Source organism: Carcharhinus amblyrhynchos, chromosome 23, assembly GCF_965287045.1.
Source record: "Carcharhinus amblyrhynchos chromosome 23, sCarAmb.v2.hapA, whole genome shotgun sequence".
NCBI lineage: Eukaryota > Metazoa > Chordata > Chondrichthyes > Carcharhiniformes > Carcharhinidae > Carcharhinus > Carcharhinus amblyrhynchos.
Genome location: NC_137346.1, coordinates 35,114,082 through 35,134,827, shown reverse-complemented (window position 1 = coordinate 35,134,827; position 20,746 = coordinate 35,114,082). Strand labels below are relative to the sequence as shown.

The following is a 20,746-nucleotide window of genomic DNA, read 5'->3' as shown; positions in this document are numbered from 1 at the left end:
GGAGACAGAACCCTAAAAAAGGAAGCAGATTCCAATCTAACATGACATTGTCAATCCAAACTTAAAATCCAGCCATTAGACATTTGAAACTATTTCCTAGTAGCTAACTTCACAACTTACATCTAAGTCTGGGCCCTCCTCGCTCCTCATAGTCTTCGTCCTCTTCCTCTTCTTCCTCCTCCTCTTCCACCTCTTCTTCTTCCTCCTCTTCTTGCTCATTGTCTTCATCTTCCTCCTCGGCATAATTTCTAAAGAGGTAGTGATAGTAGGTGGATTGACTTAATGCACATTTAGATATTTCAATTCAGTTTTTAAACAGAGATATAGACTTACATACTGAGTGCCTCTCCATATTATCCCCTCCTTGTGACCTATGCTGGTAAAGCAATATCTTGATTTTAAATCTCTCATCTTTGTTTTTAAGTCCCTCCATGGCCCTTTCCTATCTCAGTAGTAATCTTCAATCTTAACCCTCCCAATATCTGGGCTCCTCTAATTCAGTAAAAAAAACATAAGTGCTGAGAAACTCTGCAGGCCTGGCAGCATCTGCTGAGACAGCGAAACATAGTTAACACTTTGAGTCCATACGACCATTCTGTAGAAGGCACGTATGGACTTGAAATGTCCTCTCTCCACAGATGCTGCCAGACCTGCTCAGTTTACCCAGCAATCCCTGTTTTTAATTACATAAATATAATGTCCTGCTGTTGCATCTCAGCTTGTTCTGGCAAAACTTAGAAAAACATCCTTCCTCCCATCTGTTCCTACCCATTAAGGGAGAATGGAGGGCAACAACTCAATTTCTGCTACAAGAAAAAAAGACAATGCAAATTCACTGCTCTGAAGTAAACTGTTTCGTGTCCTGAACTCTTAAAAATGGCAGTTTTAATACAATTTCAAAAGTCCATACAGAAAATAAAACTTCATTATAACATACCATGACAGAGAAAGCAGTTTTTGTACCAATCACACATACATGATTTAACAGAGTCTTGGTCAGAGTGTTATTATGTTTCAAAATTTGCAATGATAAGATAGGAAACTACGAGGATAGTCTTGAACTTCAAAAGGGCATAATTCGTGGATGAGGTAGACAAGTGGCAGAAGTAGCTTAATGCGAAAAAGTATAATGTGATTTATTTTGGCAGGAAAAATGTGGAGAGACAGTATAAACTAAAGGGAGAATCTCTAAAAGAGGTGTAGAGGAACCTTGGTGCATATGTACACAAATCATTGAAGGTGGCAGGGCATGTTGAGACAGCAGTTAATAAAACACATGGCATTCTAGGTTTTATATACAGGAGCATTGAGTACAAGAGTAAGGAGGTCACATTGAACTTGTATAAGACACCTGTTAGGCCTCATCTGGAGTACTGCTTCCAGTTCTGCGCATCATACTTGAAGATGTGAGGATCTTGGAGAGAGTACAGAGGAGATTCACAAGAATAATCCCAGAGATTAAGAACTGTAGCAATGGGAACAGATCGGAGCGGTTGGGACTGTTTTCCTTGGAGAAAAGAAGGCTGAGAAGAAAGTTGGAGGTATTCAAGAACCTGATGGGAACGCGCAAATAAGTCATGAGAAACCGTTCCCACTCAAGGGAGCATCAAGAACTAGAGAGCACAGATTCAAAATAATTGGCAAAAGGAGCAAAAGTGAAGTGAGGAAAGATTGTTTTTCACCCAGGGATGGTTGGAGTCTGGAACTAACTTCCTGAGGGGGGTAGTGGAGATATGTTTGAGATGTTCGAAAGGGAATTAGATTGCTATCTGAAAAGGAAAAATGTACACAGTTATAGCAAACGAGGCAGGGGAGTGGGACTAGGCAGAATGCTCTTTCAGTAAACCAGTGCAGGCTCGATGAGCTGAATGGCCTCCTTCCAGACTATAAAAACTCTGTGATATGAAATAGCTAAACCTCTGCCTGGACCACCCGAAGGTAAACTTGCTCCCCAGATGCCCAGGTCTCAACTCGGAGTCTATTATGGGTCTCTATGTCTCAATCCCTAGCTTTCTACTTCTGCACTCTAGACTTGGGTGGACTTGAGAGACGAAGGGCTGACAAGTACAACTTGAGACAGTGGACAGACCAGCTTTTAACAAAATCTGAACTGTTTCAAAGTAGGTCTGGCTAAAACAGAAGTAAATTACTGGTCAGGAGCACTGCCCCACAAGTTGATTGTGCCAACACAATCCAAAACAACCCAGTGAGCTGGTTTGATACAAATCTGTTCACCAATGGAAAGCATAGACCAGAATTCTATCAAAACCTTTTGACTATTTGATCAGTTGGGAATCCATATCAGCAGCAGCACAACCCATAGAAGCCCTACAGTGCAGAGGAGACCATATGGCCTATTGAGCCTGCACCGACTCTACCTAGACCCACTCTCTCCACCCTATCCCCGTAATCCTGCGCATTCACCACGGCTAATCCACCCAATCTACTAAGGACACTAAGGGGAAATTTAGAATGGCCATTCGACCCAACATACACTTCTTCGGAATGTGGGAGGAAACTGGAGCATCCTGGCGGAAATCCATGCAGACACAGGGAGAACATGCAACCTCCACACGGTCACCCAAGGTTAGAATCAAACTTGGGTCCTTAGCACTGTGAGGCGTAACTGTGGTGTAAAATATAGCAGATCAGAAGACAACATGATGACACTGCAATGATAAGCTGGTTGCATAGTTACCTATCACGTGTGCCACGCCTAGCTGTGGCTGGCTGACAAGCTGGACACAGCCATTCTCCATCTGGTATCACATAAAGAGCTGGTCTCAAACAGAATAAGTGGAAAGCCTTATTACATTCATCACAAAGGATCAACTTGTCATCTTCACCTGGAAAACAAGAAAACAAAACGTCAACCAAACACACATGGGTTTGCAGGCCATGGGAAATTCAAACTGGTGTTAGATCAGTTTTTTTTAAATAAGATTAAATACAAATATATAACCAGGATACATACAAGAAAATGTAAAAACAAGCAAATAAATCCTCCTTGACTTCCCAGATGACTACAGTATATTTTAAATAATGTCGCAATTAGATGTAGGTGTGCACAACAACATAAGCAAAAAACAGATACAAATTGTTGACCCTGCCTCAGGTGAAACCCAAATCAGAACATCCACTTACAAAAACTTAATTTGGAACAAAATTCTCTTTTTCTCAGTTCCAACTAATTTCAAAGCATCACATTGACAACACTATCCAGCTCTTATTTACAGGAGAAAACGTCTGATGAGACGCTTTAAAAATATTTTGGACAAGTCCTTGATTTACTGGAGACATTGTGAGCCATGTTACCATTGCATCAGTCTTCCCAAGATGTCCAACATTGAGAAATGAGTGAAACAGCAATGATGCATTTGATGGACAGATGGCTTTCAGATTCACACACTGATCAAATGGTATGATATTCAGCAAAGAAACTCCATTTAAAATTGTTTTAGAAATTGTACAAGGTGGGTAACCTTTACCTACTGAGCAAAGTCTGGTGAAACGTAAATCAAATACTTTGAACTGATCAAAGACAAACATTCACATTGCTTGCTTTATGATCCTATCCATAAACATACTTCACACCACTAACCTAACACAAAACAGCTCTAATTCATAGTAAGATTTGTTTTATTTAGAGAAATATTCCGAGTCACTTCACAAATGATGTCCAAAACCTTAACTAAAAATACACATAAGAACATAAGAAATAGGAGCAGGAGTAGGCCATCCAGCCCTTCGAGCCTGCCCCGCCATTCAATAAGATCATGGCTGATCTGTCGCTGCTCAGTTCCACTTTCCCGCCCTCTCCCCATAACCCTTAATCCCCTCTCCTATCAAAAACCCATCAACCCGCGTCTTAAAAATATTTAGCGAGGCAGCCTCCACCACTTCAACGGGCAGAGAATTCCAGAGATTCACCACCCTTTGAGTGAAGAAGTTCCTCCTCAACTCCGTTCTAAACCGCCCCCCTTTTATCTTGAGGCTGTGCCCCCTAGTCCTATTGTCTTTTTTGAGCGGGAAGAGTCTCTCCACCTCTATCCTATCCATCCCATTCATCATCTTATACGTCTCAATGAGATCTCCCCTCATTCTTCTAAACTCTAACGAGTACAAGCCCAGTTTATTCAGCCTCTCCTCATAGCTCAACCCCTTCAACTCCGGTATCAGCCTAGTAGACCTCCTCTGCACTCCCTCCAAGGCCAAAATATCTTTGCGCAGGTGCGGCGCCCAAAAATGCACACAGTACTCCAGTTGCGGCCTCACCAATGCCCTATACAGCTGCAGCAAGACCTCCCTACTTTTATATTCAATCCCCTTTGCTATGAAGGCCAGCATCCCATTCGCCTTCCTGACCACCTGCTGCACCTGCAAGCTGGGTTTTTGCGACTCATGCACAAGGACCCCGAGGTCCCTCTGCACCGTCGCCTGCTGCAGTTTTTCGCCCCGTAAGTAATAGTCCTTTCTACCATTCCTCCTACCAAAGTGGACCACCTCACACTTGCCAACATTAAATTCCATTTGCCATTTTCCGGCCCATTCGCCCAGCCTATCTAGATCCTTCTGCAGACTCTCCACACCCTCCGCACAATTTGCCGTTCCCCAATCTTGGTGTCATCAGCAAATTTCGACACTCTACACTCGGTTCCCTCCTCCAGATCATCTATATAAATGGTAAAAAGCTGAGGCCCCAGCACCGACCCCTGGGGCACTCCACTAGTCACCATCCGCCAATCCGAATAGCACCCGTTGACCCCCACTCTCTGCCTCCTATTTGACAACCAATCCTCTATCCACGCTAACACCCTACCCCCAACTCCATGTCCCTCGACCTTCTGCAATAACCTCTTGTGAGGCACTTTGTCAAACGCCTTCTGAAAATCTAGAAAGACCACATCCACCGGCTCTCCTCTATCCACCGCCCTAGACACATCCTCATAGAACTCCAGTAAATTTGTCAGACACGACTTCCCTTTAATGAAACCGTGCTGCGTCTGCTCTATCAAGCAATTCCCATCAAGATGCCTCGCAATTTCCTCCTTAATGACAGATTCTAACATTTTACCTACCACAGACGTTAAACTAACCGGCCTATAATTCCCCGCCTTTTGCCTGGCACCCTTTTTAAACAACGGCGTAACATTAGCCGTTTTCCAATCATCCGGCACTTCCCCAGAATCCAGCGACGTTTGGAAAATAACCACCAAGGCATCCACTATCACCTCCGCCATTTCTTTCAGAACCCTCGGATGCATTCCATCCGGTCCTGGGGACTTGTCCACAATCAGCCCCTCCAGTCTGTCGAGCACCGCCTTTCTAGTAACAGTAATGTCATTAAGACCCTCCAGTCCGACCACCTTTCCATCGCTAACACCCGGCAAATTATTCACGTCCTCCTCCGTGAAGACAGAAACAAAAAAGTTATTCAATACCTTAGCCATATCCCCATCCCCTACCACTAGGTCCCCTTTCTCATCCTCTAAAGGACCAACATTCACCCTAGCCAGCCTCTTCCTTTTTATATATTTGCAAAAACTCTTGCTATCCTTTTTTATATTAAGCGCTAGCCCAGCTTCATAGTTTCTCCTACCCTTCCTTATCAACTTCTTTGTCAATCTTTGTTGACATTTAAACCTCTCCCAATCCTCTTCTCGCCCACTACTCTTAGCTACTCTAAATTCCTCCGCTTTTAGTTTAACACTTTCCTTCACCTCCTTCGTTATCCACGGCTTATTACCTCTCCTCCTACTATCCTTTTTGACCATTGGAATAAATTTCCGTTGAGCACCAAGAAAGATCTCCTTAAAGATCCTCCACTGATCCTCAACAGACCCTCCCTCCAACGCACTCTCCCAGTCCACACTCGCCAATTCTTCTCTCATCCTACCGTATTCCCCTCTATTCAAACAAAGGACGCGTGTCCGGGAACCCACTTTCTCCTCCTCCATCTGCACCAGAAACTCCACCATACAATGATCACTCTCCCCAAGGGGATCCTTCACCACAAGGTCCCTAATTCTACCCGCTTCATTACATAGCACCAGATCCAAGATAGCTCGCTCCCTCGTCGGCTCCAACACACACTGTTCGAGGAAACTATCCCGGCAGCATTCCAAGAACTCTTCCTCGAGCCCCCCACGTCCAACATGGGTCGACCAATCAATATGCAGATTGAAATCCCCCATAACTACGGCCGTCCCATTCCTGCACGCCGCACTTATTTGCGCGTTAACAGCCCGCCCCATCTCCAGATCATTATTCGGGGGCCTATAGACGACACCCACCAGCGTCTTCCTCCCTTTGCTGTTCCTAATCTCCACCCACAACGATTCCACCCTCTGCTCCTTGGCTCCAATATCATCCCTTGCTACCACCGTGATGCTATCCTTAATCAGCAGAGCTACGCTCCCCCCTTTTCCCTCCTGCCTATCCTTCCTAAACACTTGATAGCCCTGTACATTCAGTTCCCAGTCCCTGTCACCCTGCAGCCACGTCTCTGTAATGGCCACCAGATCGTATCCATTTGTGTCGATCTGCGCCATCAGCTCATCCACTTTATTCCGAATGCTTCGTGCATTCAGATAAAGTGCTTTCATCCCAGCCTTCACCTGGACCCTATTTGCCGCAACGCCACCAACTATACTCACGCCCCCTACTCCCTCTATTATTGGGACATCCTCGGCCTCCACCCTTACATGTACACTCTCCTTAACTTTAGACCTCGTAAGGTCACCTACCCTCGCACCCTCCCCCCCCCCTAATTAGTTTAAAGCCCTGTCTACAGTCCTCTTTACTCGATTCGCCAGCACTCTGGTCCCAGCACGGTTCAGACCAACCCCATCCCGCCCGAACAGGTCCCACCTACCCCAATACTGGTGCCAATGCCCCATAAATTCAAATCCATTCCTCCCACACCAATCCCTGAGCCACCCATTCACTTCCTTAATCCTGTCAACCCTACGCCCATCTGCACACGGTTCAGGCAGTAGCCCAGAGATAACCACCTTGTCGGTTCTACTTTTTAATGCCATTCCCAGCTTTTCATACTCCCTCCCCAGATCCTCAGTTTGCATTTTGCCTACGTCGTTGGCACCCACATGTACTACAACGATTTTTAAAAAAGCAAGCCAGCATGGAGGGAACCCCCTACAAGAATCAACATGGCATCAATAGAATTGTGTATTGCCTTTTCCAACAACAGGGAGGTTGGGCAGGACACACGTATTTTAAAAAGATGAAAAAGCAGAGTGGTTCATGAAGGGAGCTCCAGAATCAATCCTAGACATCCATGAATGATGTGGTGAAACAGTAGGAGTCAGAGGAATAGAAAATTTGAGGGGATGCAGAAATGTTTCCAACTGCATAGTTTATCAGCAATTTAACTGAAAGTAATCAGCAAAATTCTTCAGCATTGTTAGCAACTTCACAAATCAAGGTTTAGGAAGTAAAAATAGATTAAGTTTGCTACACTAATACACTAGTGATTTCAGTCACAACCTCAAAAGCCTCGATCTTGTTAAACAACTATTAAATCAATTAAACCAATTAATCCCATTAAACCAGAGGAAAAAAGGGCTAGAGAGAATAACTTTTATTCAAGTATTAACCTTCCATCATAGATCGAAATACCTTACATTTCCTTCATATCTATTTGCAGGGGTTGGGTGGCCCCCTAGAAAGCTCTCGGCTTTGTTTGAAATGATGACCTCCCTCCTCTTGCTTACAACAGCATTACTCTCGGACACTGCACTGACTTCACAGGAGCAAGCCAGCATGGAGGGAACCCCCTACAAGAATCAACATGGCATCAATAGAATTGTGTATTGCCTTTTCCAACAACAGGAAGGTTGGGCAGGACAAAAAAAAAGGTATTTCCATTCAACTTCTCAACTCATTACAAATTCCTTTTTATTTGATATAAACGCAAAAGTAGATGAAGATGAACAGTATTGTGTTTGTGAGGTGTTCTTGGAATAAGACAATACTCAAATATAGCACTTGGTCTGTCAGCACCTGATAAGGGCAGGCAATATTGCTTGTTGAAAATCTTCCTCTACATCTGTTAGCAACATTATTTAGAAATATACTGTAATTATTTGAGAAGCCAACAAGCATTTCCTTGTTGGCTTTTACATTTTCCTACAATATATCCTAAAAATATATTTATATTTAATCTTAAGACCACATTATTAAGCTAGGGTTCCCTCTTCAAAAACAAGTTTGTGTCTTATTAATCTATATTTATGGAAACATCTAGGCAAACACATCTATTTCCTACTGGCTGGTTCCCAACAATTAGAATTTAAAAATCAATTTGTGGAGGACAGTCCAGTAGCGGCAGTGCTTACCCTTCTTACGGCACACTTTACACCGGGCATTTTCAGTCGACATGTCCCATTTGATACAGGCGTCCAACATTCCCAGCAACACATGCATACGAGAAAAGGTCTGTGCCTCTTGGATGGCACATTTCCATAGCTCCAGGGCAGAAGCAACCTGTGACAAGTTAGTCAAGATAAAATTAAACAAGAAAGTTTAGAACTAAGAAGAGTCTCTAGTCCTTTCTGTATGCAAATGATAAATAAAACAGAGCCACAGGCAGTCAGCAAAGCTTACAAAATCAGTTAAATCTTCAAACAGAATGCTACAAGGCAAGCTTGGCCTATTTCAGGAAGAAGCTAAAGAATAGATGGAAGTTACCTTGTTTAAGTTAAGTCTGTTGACGTGGAGAAGCATAGCATACTTATCATTTAGTATTGCTACAAAAAGACAGGCTACTCTGTAAGCAAATTCAACAGCTTTTACTTTACGGTGATTTGCTGCGAAATAAAGCAGTTTAATCTTATATCTAGCCTCATCTTATCAAATGTTTTCTACATTTGAAGAGAATGAAACACCCGAAAGTGGGCCAATCATTTTAATCACAATGGTGAAGTCTTCATATAGCTAGGGAGAAATGTGAACACTTCAAAATCAGGTGCATTTAAGAGCTGCAGAAATGGAATACGTTGTACTGAAATCTTCCCTTTCGGCATTGTTTTCACCATTAACCTGATATAAATAAAAACATTTGGAAATTACAATCACAGATTCCTCCAAAGCAGGTTGTCATTTCTACAACCAATTCCACAAAGCACAAGCAGCTAATATTCAACTTTACGCCTGGACAGTGAACTCCTCTACCTCGGGAGTCACGAATTCCAATTATACTTTTATTAGCTAAGCACTTCCTAGCTAGGCCAACAGATAGCAGGTTTCAAATGACGGTCTCCTCCCTAGCTCAGGTGCAGAAGGCCAATCAGCCATTTCGCCATGCTACAGCAGGCAGTGAACAGAACACGGATTGGCAAATTGAACCTCACACCTTCTGGTCTGCAAACTCAATGACATATTGGCTTACAAAGTGAACTACTAAAGTGTCTTATTAAAACATGCAAGTCATTGGAACAGTTATTAGTTGTATTTAAAAATCAGAGCGTTTTATTTAAATGTAAATACTAATTGAAAAGTTGACTCCTAAATCTGCATTGAGAAGAAAAAGAAACAAAACATTTGAGACCAGCAGTTAACACTGAATCACTCCTGGCTATCTGCTACTCTCCAAAGTATGAGAGTTTCCCCTGACTGTAAACTGAATCCAACTATCTGTTCTTGCTGCCACTGGCTAGACAAGTAGATAATAACAATCAATACTTACTACACAGGGCTAGATTAAATCAATGTGTTTATTCAGCAATTGAACAAGCCTCATGTTTTAAGTAAAAACTAGCAGCATAATAACCTACTTCACAAAAGGGAGTAATCAATTACTGCCTGTTCTCAAACATTACCCCTCTCCAAAACTACAAGTAAATTACTATCATGTTGAGTTACACTAACCCATACTGCCCCCTGTTGTTCCCTTCCACACAGTGCAATACAGCTGTATTCAACCACATATCAAATAAGTCAGTTTTGTACCCATCACTCCATCTCACATAGATGAACTTAACAGCGAGTAATACAACATTTGCACTGATTTCAGCAAATTTTAAGGGAGAATGTGAAATTTTCACAGAATGCACAATACATCTTTCCCCAAAACTGGAAAAAACATTTTCAAATTAGAATCAGTGGTAGTGGGAACAATGTGAGGCAAAGACAGACACTGACAGGCAGCTTATCATTCAATATTAGAATGGCTTGGTTTAAACGTAATTTTCCCTTTATTGTTTTGGCACAGTTAAACGAAACAAGGCTGCACTCCAATGAACTGCTTTTATATTTTGCCATTGAGTGGTGGGTTATATTAAAAGCAAACAACTTGTAATTTTTCAGTGCCTTTAATGCAGTAAAGCATCCCAAGGTGATTAACAGGATTGTAATAATTGAAAACTGACAGTCAAAAGAGACATTAGGCCTGATGACCAAAAGCTTGGACCAATAAGTGTAAAGGGAAAGACAGTAGCATCAAAAGAGAGGATTAGGGAAAGAAATCCAGTGTATAGGGCCTGGATAGCTGAAGACAAGGCCCTGGTGGTGGACTGAAGGGGGCAAAACGCAGTTTCCAGTGTTGCGGGCAAAGCACATTGCCATTTCTGTTGGACTTCAGTTCAATATAATGCTCAGTCCAGCTATACTTTAATAAAACCATCAGCTATTAGGATGAAATTCCAGAACTTACCTTAGCCTCTTCAGCCATTTTTTTCTCCTCATCTATTTCCTCTACTTTTGTTTCCTCTCCTGCCTTCTTCTTCTTTTGCTTGGGGGCCATAAAACCTTGCAGGAATTTCTTTATTATACATTCCTGCAGTGTGATCACACACTCACCCAAATCCTTCAGACTATCCAGTGAGCGTACCTGGCAGAGTGTAAAAGCAGATGATCAGCCAGCAGTGATTCTTCTAACAACAGGTCAAGACAGACCATAATATGTAGGAACAAAAGGCCATATGGCCCATCAGATTTGGTCCACTATTCAATGAGATCACAACTGATCTGATAATTGTCCTCACCTCCACTTTATCCCCATACACCCTTGATTACCTTGCTGATTAAAAACCTTTCATCTCACAATTTCAGCCTTGAATATACTCAATGACCCAGCTTCTATAGCTCTGTGGTTAAGAATTCCACAGATTCACTATCATCTGCCAGAAGAAATTCCTCCTCATCTCTGTCTTAAAATGACAACCCCTTACTCAGGTTATGCCCTTTGATCCCAGACTCACCCACAAGGGGAAATAACCTCTCAGCATCTACCCTGAGAATCCTACATGAAATCAATAAGGTTGCCTCTGATCCTTTTAAACTCCGGTGAGTAAGGCCCAAACTACTCATGGTGGCACAGTGGTTAGCACTGCTGCCTCTAACACCCGGGACCGGGGTTCAATTTTGGCCTTGGGTGACTATGTGGACTTTGCACATTCTTTCCTCTGGGTGCTCCGGTTTCTTCCGCAGTCCAAAGGGTGGATTAACTATGGTAAATGCGAACTGTTATGGGGATAGGGCAGAGGGGGAAGACCGGGGTGGGTTTTTTTTAGGAGAATTGGTGCAGACTTGATGGGCCAGATGGCCTCTTTCTGCATTGCAGAAATAACACGTATGGAAACAGATCCCATTACCTTTATAAGTAAAGCATTCCAGATCCCAACAAATTGGTGAAAAAAATTCTCATATTCCCATTAGATCTTTTAGTCATGATTTTAAATCTATGACTTCTAGTTATTGACCAGCTAACCAGAGGTAATAACATTTTCCTCTTCATAAAAATCTTTGCTATGTCCAGTTAAGCAACCTAACCTTTACAACCTCTCCTTAACCTAATTCTTGGCAACATCATGGCAAGCCTCCTCCATGCCCTTTTTTTAAAGACCTTTACACCTTTCATGAAATGAGGTCCAAATTGCCTACAATACTTTTACTGTATAAAGATTTATAAAGTTATACAATGATTACTTTTGCTTGGGGTTCATAAAAAGAATACAATACAAGTAATCCATTTGATTTTGTTTAAGCTATCAATCTGATCTGCCAATTTTCAAGGATTAGTGTAAATAGACGCTAATATCTGATAAACTTTTCAAAATTATGCCATTTACAGTATATGATCTTTCGATATTAGTCCTTCAAAGTGCTTCCCTTTACAGTTCTCTGCATCAAACTCCATCTGCCATGCTGCTGTCCATGTCATCCATACCTTTCCAAATACAAGTTTAATGATGTCCAATAACCTCCCCACTACTTACATGAGGCTAATGGGTCCACCCTCTAGTACTCTGGCATGACTCTTGCATCCAATAAGATTGAAAGATTGTGCCCAATGTCTCTGCTATTTCTATCTTTGCTCCTTTCAGAAACCTAGAATTCATTTCATTTGGAGTAGGAAATTTAGCAACTTGCAGAAAATCTTTTTAGAAAATTTTCTCCATCTCTAACTGTCCAGAATATCCCTCTCCTCTTTTAGCATAATCTTCACATCACCCACTTCCTCTGTGAAGGTTTTGTTTAAAGAAGAATCCTTCTCAAGACATGAGTTCCTGGCTAGACCAGCAATTATACTGCCCACCCCAATGCCCTCGAGGTGGTGGTGGTGGGCAGTCCAAGTGGTGTAGGTACATCCAGAGTGTTCCAAGCTTTTGACCCAGTGATAGTGAAGGAATAGTAACATAGCCCCAAGTCAGATGGTGTGGCTTGAAGGGGATGTAGCAGCTGGTGATGTTCCCATGTGCCTGCTGCCCCCATCTTCCTAGATGGTAGAGGTCACTGGTTTGGAAGATGCCGTCTAAGGAGCTTTGGTGAGTTGTACTTTTGCAATGTGCTCTGTCTCTACATGAGAATTTTAATAAGGTATTAAATAAGCCCAGCTTCCTAGGTAACTACTAACACTTTATACATTTATAAAAGGTTTTAGGACTCAATTTAATTTTGCTTGCTAATCTTTTCTCTTTCCCTTCTGCATTAACTTTTTCTAATTCCATCCTGTATAATTCTTACTCTTCCTAGTTATTAATTAAATATTGACTCTGACTTTATATTTGGAGGATAGTGGAGGCTGAACAAGAATACATAACCTCAGCTGAGAAAAACATTTTTATAACATAAATACAAGTTGTTCTTTTAAAGCTTGATATGTTCTCAGGAAATGTGCAAATCTAAATTTGTCTCAACAGTGGTTTGGAACAGCTATACTTTGCTGGGCTGGGACCCACAAGTTTTACTGTCCCCTTTCAGTGAGACAACAAAAAAAAACAACTGGTCTTGAGCCAAAGCGTCATTCTAACATTAAACTGGAAAAGGAAACACTGATTTTATTAGTGCTGATTTGCTGGGAACCAAATCTTGGAGTCTGACTGACTGTTAACAAAGAGACATTGTGCTAACGTCTTCTGTATAATACAGCTGGTGGCCATACAAGCACCTCTTTACTAAAGACAGCAGCAAGTCTGTATGGTTACTCACTCTCTCTTCAAACTCATCACATTTGTCCATGTACCCCAGTCCTCCCTTTTGCAGTCGTGTTGCTACTTCAATCAGGTCAGTTCGCAAGTAGTTGAGGAGCTCCTGATGGCCATCACATGTCTTGAGGCCAAGATTTGGTTTCCGTGCCAGGTGAAGTGAATGAAGGATATCTTGAAACCTATAAATAGAATTTGCCACTTTAAAAATTGCAACAACTCTTGATTCAGCCAAAGACTATATCTTCCAAGACTATATAAATCAGACCAACTCCCAGATCAACAGAAGCTTTGAGTCAACATATTTCAAGCTGACAAAGATTCACGTTCTAAACTCAAAATGAGCGCATACAGTTGACGTTTGGAGGCAATATGAGCTTATTTTCTACAGTAATGGATTGTAGTCACTGCAGCTAATCATAGGAGGACCGGTGTGTTCTCAGAACTCCTTTTACGATGAACAGGAGCAAAATTATACTGATGGTGCTCTTGCCCAGTTTGAAATTGTGACTTGCTTTGGCCTACAGACAAGAACAGAATTGGACTCAGCCATGACAACCTGAGCCCATTCCCCCTCCACTCCAAATTAATCAAATAACCAAGAGTATTCAATAAGTAGACTTAAGAGTGGCCATTTTACAAAGTAATAAAAAGCATCTGACTTTGTGAAACCCAATTCCGAAGCTAGTTTCCTCAAAAGTGAAAAGCAGCAATTGTCAAACAACTTTGAATACTTCAGTGCCCCCCTCCACTCCAACAATAAGTATTTAATTGAATTTAGAAATAATATAATTTGATTGATTGATCAATCACCCATCACACCAAAAAGTAATGTGACCACAGGTCAAAGAACAGAGCTGATCCTATTTCTGTACTCACCTGATCTGCATACATAAGCTTCCTTCAGCAAGAATCCATTAGTCACCAGGTGCAGGAAGCAACTTATATTTCCATTGCACAACCCAGAGCTTCAACGACAATTCCCCAAATGAGGTCAGCTTTCTCAGCATTGACGAAGGATTGGACCTAGGCTTTCCTGAGCTCACATGGTGCAGACTTCATCGGGACAATATACTTAAAACCAGCCATCAGCTAATCATCTCATTTCAAATTCTTTAGCAGATAAAAGCAAAATGATGTTGGAGTGTTGTTGAAACTGCACTCACCCAGGCAAGTGGAGAACATCCTATTACATTCCTGACTTGTGCCATGTGGATGGTGGACAGACTTTAGGGAGTCAAGAGGCAAGTTACTCACTGCAGAATTCTTAGCCTCTGATCTTTTCTTGTAGCCAATATACTTATATGGCTGGTCCAGCTCAATTTCCCCAAATGTTGGTGGGAGATTCAGCAATGTTAATGCAATGAATTTCATAGGGCAATGGTTGGATTCACTTTTGTAAAAGGTAGTCATTGCCTGGCACTTGTGTTGCATACATGTTACTTGTCAGCTGGATATTATCCAGGACTTGCTGCATTTGGACATGGACTGCTTCAGTACCTGCACTAAATTGGACAGACTTCAAACAGATTTTGCGATACTAGACTGGGCGACCATGAGACGCTGTGGGCTATCAGCAGTAGTAGAATTGTATTTGACCACAATCCTCATGGCCTGGCATATCCTACAGCTTACTATTGTCACCAAGATCAACCTTGGTTCAGTGAAGAATGGAGGAGCACATGCCAGGAGCAGCAACAGACACACCTAAAAATGAGGTGTCAACTGGTGAAGCTACAATACAGGACTATGTGTGTGTAAAACAGTTTAAGCACCAAGTGATAAAGCCAGGTGATTTCCCAACTGATGGATCAGATCTAAGTTCAGCTGCATCCGATTGTTAATAGAGATAGATAATTAAATAACTCACTGGAGGAGGAAGCTCCATAAATATCCCCATCCTCAATAATGGGGGAGCCAAGCACTTCGGTTGCGAATGGTACTGAACATTGAGCTGTCGACAGTGAACATCCTCACTTCTGACCTTATGATAGAAGAAATTTCATGGATGTAGCAGCTGAAGATGATTGGGCCTATGACACTTCCGTGAGGTATGCCCACAGTGATGCCCTAGAACTAAGATGATCAGCCTCCAACAACCACAACCATCCTCCTATGTGCCAGTTATGACCAGCGGAAATTTTTCTCCCTGATTCCCATGGACTCCAGTTTTGCTAGGGCTCCTTGATACCGTACCTGGTCAAATATTGCCTCGATGTCAAGGCCAGTTGCTCTCTCCTCACCTCTGGAGTTCAACTGTTTTGTCCATGTTTGAAAGAAGACTGTAATGAGGGCAGGAGCTGAGTGGCCCTAGCAGAATCCAAACTGAGCAGGTTAGTGCTCAGTATATGCCACCTGAGAACACTGTTGATGACACTTTCCATCACTTTAATGATGATCAAGTGCAGATTGATGGGACAATAATTTGCCAGGTTGCATTTGTCTAGTTTTGTCCAATCAGAACATACCTAGGTAATTTTCTGCATTGTCAGGTAAATGCCAGTGTTGTAGATATACTGGAAGAGCTTGGCTAGGGGTGCAGCAAGTTCTTGAACAGAAGTAGTATTGCTGGAATATTGTCAGGCTCCCCATAGCCTTTGCATTATCCAGTGAGGCAGAGGTAAATCATTCACTCAACATTTCTGGCTGAAGATTGTTGTAAATATTTCAGCCTCATCTTTTACACTGAAGTGCTTGGCTTCCCCACCATTGAGGATGGGGATATTTATGGAGTCCTTCTCCGGTGAGTTAATTATTTACCTCTATTAACAATTGGATGCAGCAGAACTGCAGAGCTTAGATCTGATCCATTGGTTGGGAAATCACCTGGCTTTATCACTTGCTGCTTAAGCTGTTTTGCACACATGTAGTCCTGTGTTGTAGCTTCACCAGGTTGACACCTCATTTTTAGGTATGTCTGGTGCTGTTCCTGGCATGTCCTCCATTCTTCACTGAACCTGGGTTGACCTTAGTGACAATAGTAAAGTGCAGGATATGCCAGGCCATGAGGTTACAGATTATGGTTGAGTATAATTCTACTACTGCTGATAGCCCAGAGTCTCATGGTTGCCCAGTCTAGTGTTACAAAATCTGTTTGAAATCTATCCAGTTTAGGCAGTGGTAGTGTCACATAACATGAGGGTATCCTCAATGGGACTATCTCTCTACAAGAATTGTACAGCAGTTCTTTCTAGTTGGTTCCCTCACCATCTGCTGTAGATCTAGTCTCACGCTATGTCCCTTAGGGCTCAGTCTCAGTTGTGCTACTGACCCAGTCTTGGTGATCGACATTGAAGTACTTGACCCAGAGTGCACTATGTGCATTTGCCACCCTCAGAGCTTTGTTCACATAGTGTTCAACATGGAGGAGTACTAATTCATCAAGGGGGGTGGGGTGGGGGGAGAGAGAGGAGGAAGGAGAGAGAGAGAGAGAGAGAGAGAGAGAGAGAGAGAGAGCCCATGACACTCCATGAGGTGCACAGCTGACGTTGAGGACTCCCAGGACAACTTCCTCTTGCCTGTACACCATTGCTCGGTCAGTCCTACCAGTGGGACAGAGATGGTGATGTCTGGGGCACTGTAAATAAGATATGATTCTGTGAATATGACTGCATCAGGCTGTTGCTTGACTGGTCTGTTGGACAGTTCTCCAAATTTTGGTACAAGCACCCAGATGTCAGTAAGGAGAGATCTGCAAAGTCGATCAGGCTGAGTTTGTATTGTTTCCAGTGCCGAAGTTAATGGCACATAGTTCATCCAGCTTCGTTCCTTTTAGGCTTGATACAACCAAGTAACTTGCTAGGCCATTTGAGAGTCAATCACATTATTGTGGATCTGGAGTCACATCTGGAGGCCAGACCAGGTAAGAATGACAGATTTCCTTCTCTGGAGGAGATTAATGAATCAGATGGAATTTTACATCAAACTAAAATGGTTCCATGATCATCATTAAACTTTTAGTTCCAAATTTTATTGAATTCAAATTTTACCACCTGTCATGGTGGGATTTGAATCCATAGCATTACTCTGGGTCTCTGATTACAAATCCAGTGACAATAACACTATGCCACAGCCGCCCCAAATGCGTTAAATAATTTGTGTGGAAAACTAAAATATATTATTGACCTCCCCACAAACTAATCCCTACTGAATTCAACTGTTTAAACCAGGGTCAACATGTCAGAAACTGAGTATAGTGGTTGAAGGCCCAGCCCAATCCAGTGAAGAGAAGGCATAAAATATAACTGGACCTTATAACAAACAATGGCAGTGGAGAAATTTTATAATGAACTGTGTACTATAACAAACACTGCATCTTTAAAGATGCTGGTCACTAAGATTACACAGCTGAAATATTGAGTTACCGTGCATGGCGCGAGAATATTTTTCATTAACATTACATCAAGGTCAAGCTTTTCTTTAAATACTGATCTTACTCAAGCTTTTCAATAAAAGCCTGAGGTGGCTGATTACGGAAACAAGATCTTGAGAACAAATAGTAGCACATACTTTACATAGACAAAACACTGTAAATCCACTGAAGGTATGTATTTAATGATAACCCTGTATTCAGTAGTTACAGTAATGCAATACCACAGTAGTTTAAGCTTAAACTTGCTAGTTAATGGTACGAGCCAACTGCACCCTCCCCAACCCCACATTCGTTTGGTAAAGAGCGTGTAATATATTGAACAGGAAGGCTCCATATGTGATTCCAGATCTGTGTCCAATTACCCAATATCAGCCAGAGTAGTAAAATTGACCGTAACTGCTCCAAATCAAAAGAAATCTGGGTGCAAAAATGAACTACAATTTCCCTCCCCACCCACTCAGAACCAGCACAAACTGCAAATGGACAAAGGAGGAATGCACCCAGCTGGTATGAATGTCTTTCCTTGGTCAAACAGACTGCTGCTATCAAATGAAGAACAGCTACATAGGTGGGATATTCAAAGCTGCTTGACATCATTGAATCATAAGCTAGTATTAGTAGTGTGTCTTCAATAGAAGACTTTCAATAACTACAGTCAGGAATGCAAGAGATTCCAAGGAGAACAGTGATGCTAGTAGTATCTCCGTTAAAAAGATTTCATTTTTTTCAATTTAGGTTTTTCATTTCCTCTGTACATTACATTAAAAGAAACGCAGCAATAAGTAGTATAGTTTATAATTTCAGCTAGGTAAGTCAGCAATGTCAATTTGAAGAAAGTACATAAATGTATGCATAGTTCGATTGTGGCCTAATGAGGGAATTATGCCTATCCCTTAATTAACCAGGTGTGTGAACACTGAAGACTTACTTTTTCTGAAGGCGCTCTTTAAGTGCACTCTCTCGGACACCTTGTGGATGAAGACAGTTCATGAGCTCTTCGAGCTCTTTTTGGGTGTCACAAATAAACCTGTGGATAGAAACCAATATCAACTATTATTTTTGGGGAAGAAGAAAGCATTACTCATTAGAAATGATGAGCAAATAACAGAACAGAAAATACTGAAATGCTCAAACCCCTTAAATAATGTTGTGACTAAAAACCATAAAACATTAGTTTGAATAATACAGCAAAATAAAGGATTTGAGTTAGAGAGCTACCTCAAGCAGAATAATACCATGGCAGTTGGCAGTACTGTTCCATAAAAGGGCAAGATCAAGGCAAAGGATTGGGGAAGACGCAAGGAAGATACATGGTCAGTGTTGACATATTGCATGCATATATATTTCAACTCTGAAACAATGTTTAGGGTGCTATGCATACAAAACATTATAAAACAACAATGGAGGCATTCTAAACTCAAAAGTGGGGCTAAATTTGTTTGAAATGGTATCATGGACATCCTTTATTCTTTACAGAAAAACACTCCACTTCTGGTTCAAAAGGTCTAAAAGTATCCTTAGCTTTTCTCGGCACAAGCATGTCTTAAGACAGTTTCTCCAAAAGGGAATGCTGAAACTTCAAGCTTAAGACCCCAGAACCGGTTCTGAAATTGGTTCAAGTTTAGAGGAGAAAAAAAAGTCTCAAGGCTTTTTTGTTTGGCAGAAATTTCTTTCACTCCTAAGATTGTGACTTAGCAATCCAGCTCATATAGGAGTTGAGATGGTAAGCACTTGACCTCAGAAAAGTGGCACATTGAAGCTGGTTATTATCCAGGCCAACTGCCCGAGAAATGTTCAGAGATCCAGCGCACTCCCGCTCACTTGAGCACTGCAGAAAAAAAGACATTTAAAAAGTGACCAGATTCTGAGCAGTTTCACAAACTGTTCATAATCACAAAGGCCAACACGGTTGAGCATCTAAGCAGTTAAAGGTGAATACAGCGAGATGTGAAAGCTGAACATACCATAGATTCTGCCCTTGTTTAGGTACAGTGGTTTCAATGCAAATTTCTGCAGTATGGGAAGACCCCTGGTGGCCACTGTCATTTAAGCTGCTTTCAGCAATGCTGTCATCATCATTACCTAAAAGGTAAAAACATCTTCATTAAATTTTGTGTAATTAACATTTACCTAACAGAATCAGTTCTTATCAAGATAAACCAAGTCTAAAAATATCAGTATTCTCTCAATTACATCTACATTTCCATTTCACACCTCAGTCATCACTTGACCTCTCTGCACAGGTTAACCAATCAGTACCAGGAGTTAGGTTGACACTGCATAAATGACAGCAGAATTTCATTCCAACAGTATGCGCTGAATTTGAACTTAGCTCCTAGAGTCAAACCCCTTGCATCTGTCTTCTGGAATGTTTTCAATCCGCACGCACACAGACACACAAACACAGTATAATCAATCTTTAAATTATTTTAAGCCCTTAATTCTAAGTCATTGAAACTAAGAAAACAAATTATAAGGTGGAGAGACTGACCAAAATTCACCTATTTTCTGCAGTCATGTGGAATTCAAGGCAGACTCTAATGGAAATAAATGTTGTAGCAGTACCAAGCCAGTGAAACTGGCTCCCAGGTGAAGAGAGCAAAAGCATAATTCTCTGCTCAGCCAGTGCCCATATTTACAACTCCCCTTTCATTTGGCTGCTGAAGCTAATTTTAGTAAGAACATCCGAGACTTTTGTATCACAGTGTCTAATAATTAGATCATGAGAATAACTGATATTCTTAGTCACTTTAAGGCAGGCAATTCCTGATTACCATAAAGAAAGATTTGCATTTATCTAGTGTTTTTCATGACACCTGAAATCTCAAAGTGCTTTATAGCCAGTGAAGATTTTTTTGGAATGTAGTCACTGTTGTAATGGTGGAAACAGGCTACAGGAATTTATGCTTTGGCACTGATTTTCTCAATT

The 20,746-nt window shown here is 41.7% G+C and overlaps 1 protein-coding gene across 2 annotated transcripts in view; it reads right to left on the bottom strand.

The window, feature by feature from the left end:
- The window catches only part of baz1b (bromodomain adjacent to zinc finger domain, 1B), a 77,126-nt gene that overhangs the window by 16,620 nt on the left and 39,760 nt on the right, over window positions 1-20,746 (bottom strand). For both annotated transcript variants that reach the window (XM_080210403.1, XM_080210404.1), the window contains 7 exons: window positions 19,782-19,899; window positions 18,746-18,844; window positions 13,450-13,627; window positions 10,673-10,849; window positions 8,358-8,505; window positions 2,699-2,846; window positions 121-248 (listed from right to left, as the gene is read on the bottom strand). In XM_080210403.1, coding sequence (XP_080066529.1) covers window positions 121-248; window positions 2,699-2,846; window positions 8,358-8,505; window positions 10,673-10,849; window positions 13,450-13,627; window positions 18,746-18,844; window positions 19,782-19,899 — 996 coding nt within the window. The remainder of the gene's footprint in view (window positions 1-120; window positions 249-2,698; window positions 2,847-8,357; window positions 8,506-10,672; window positions 10,850-13,449; window positions 13,628-18,745; window positions 18,845-19,781; window positions 19,900-20,746) is intronic.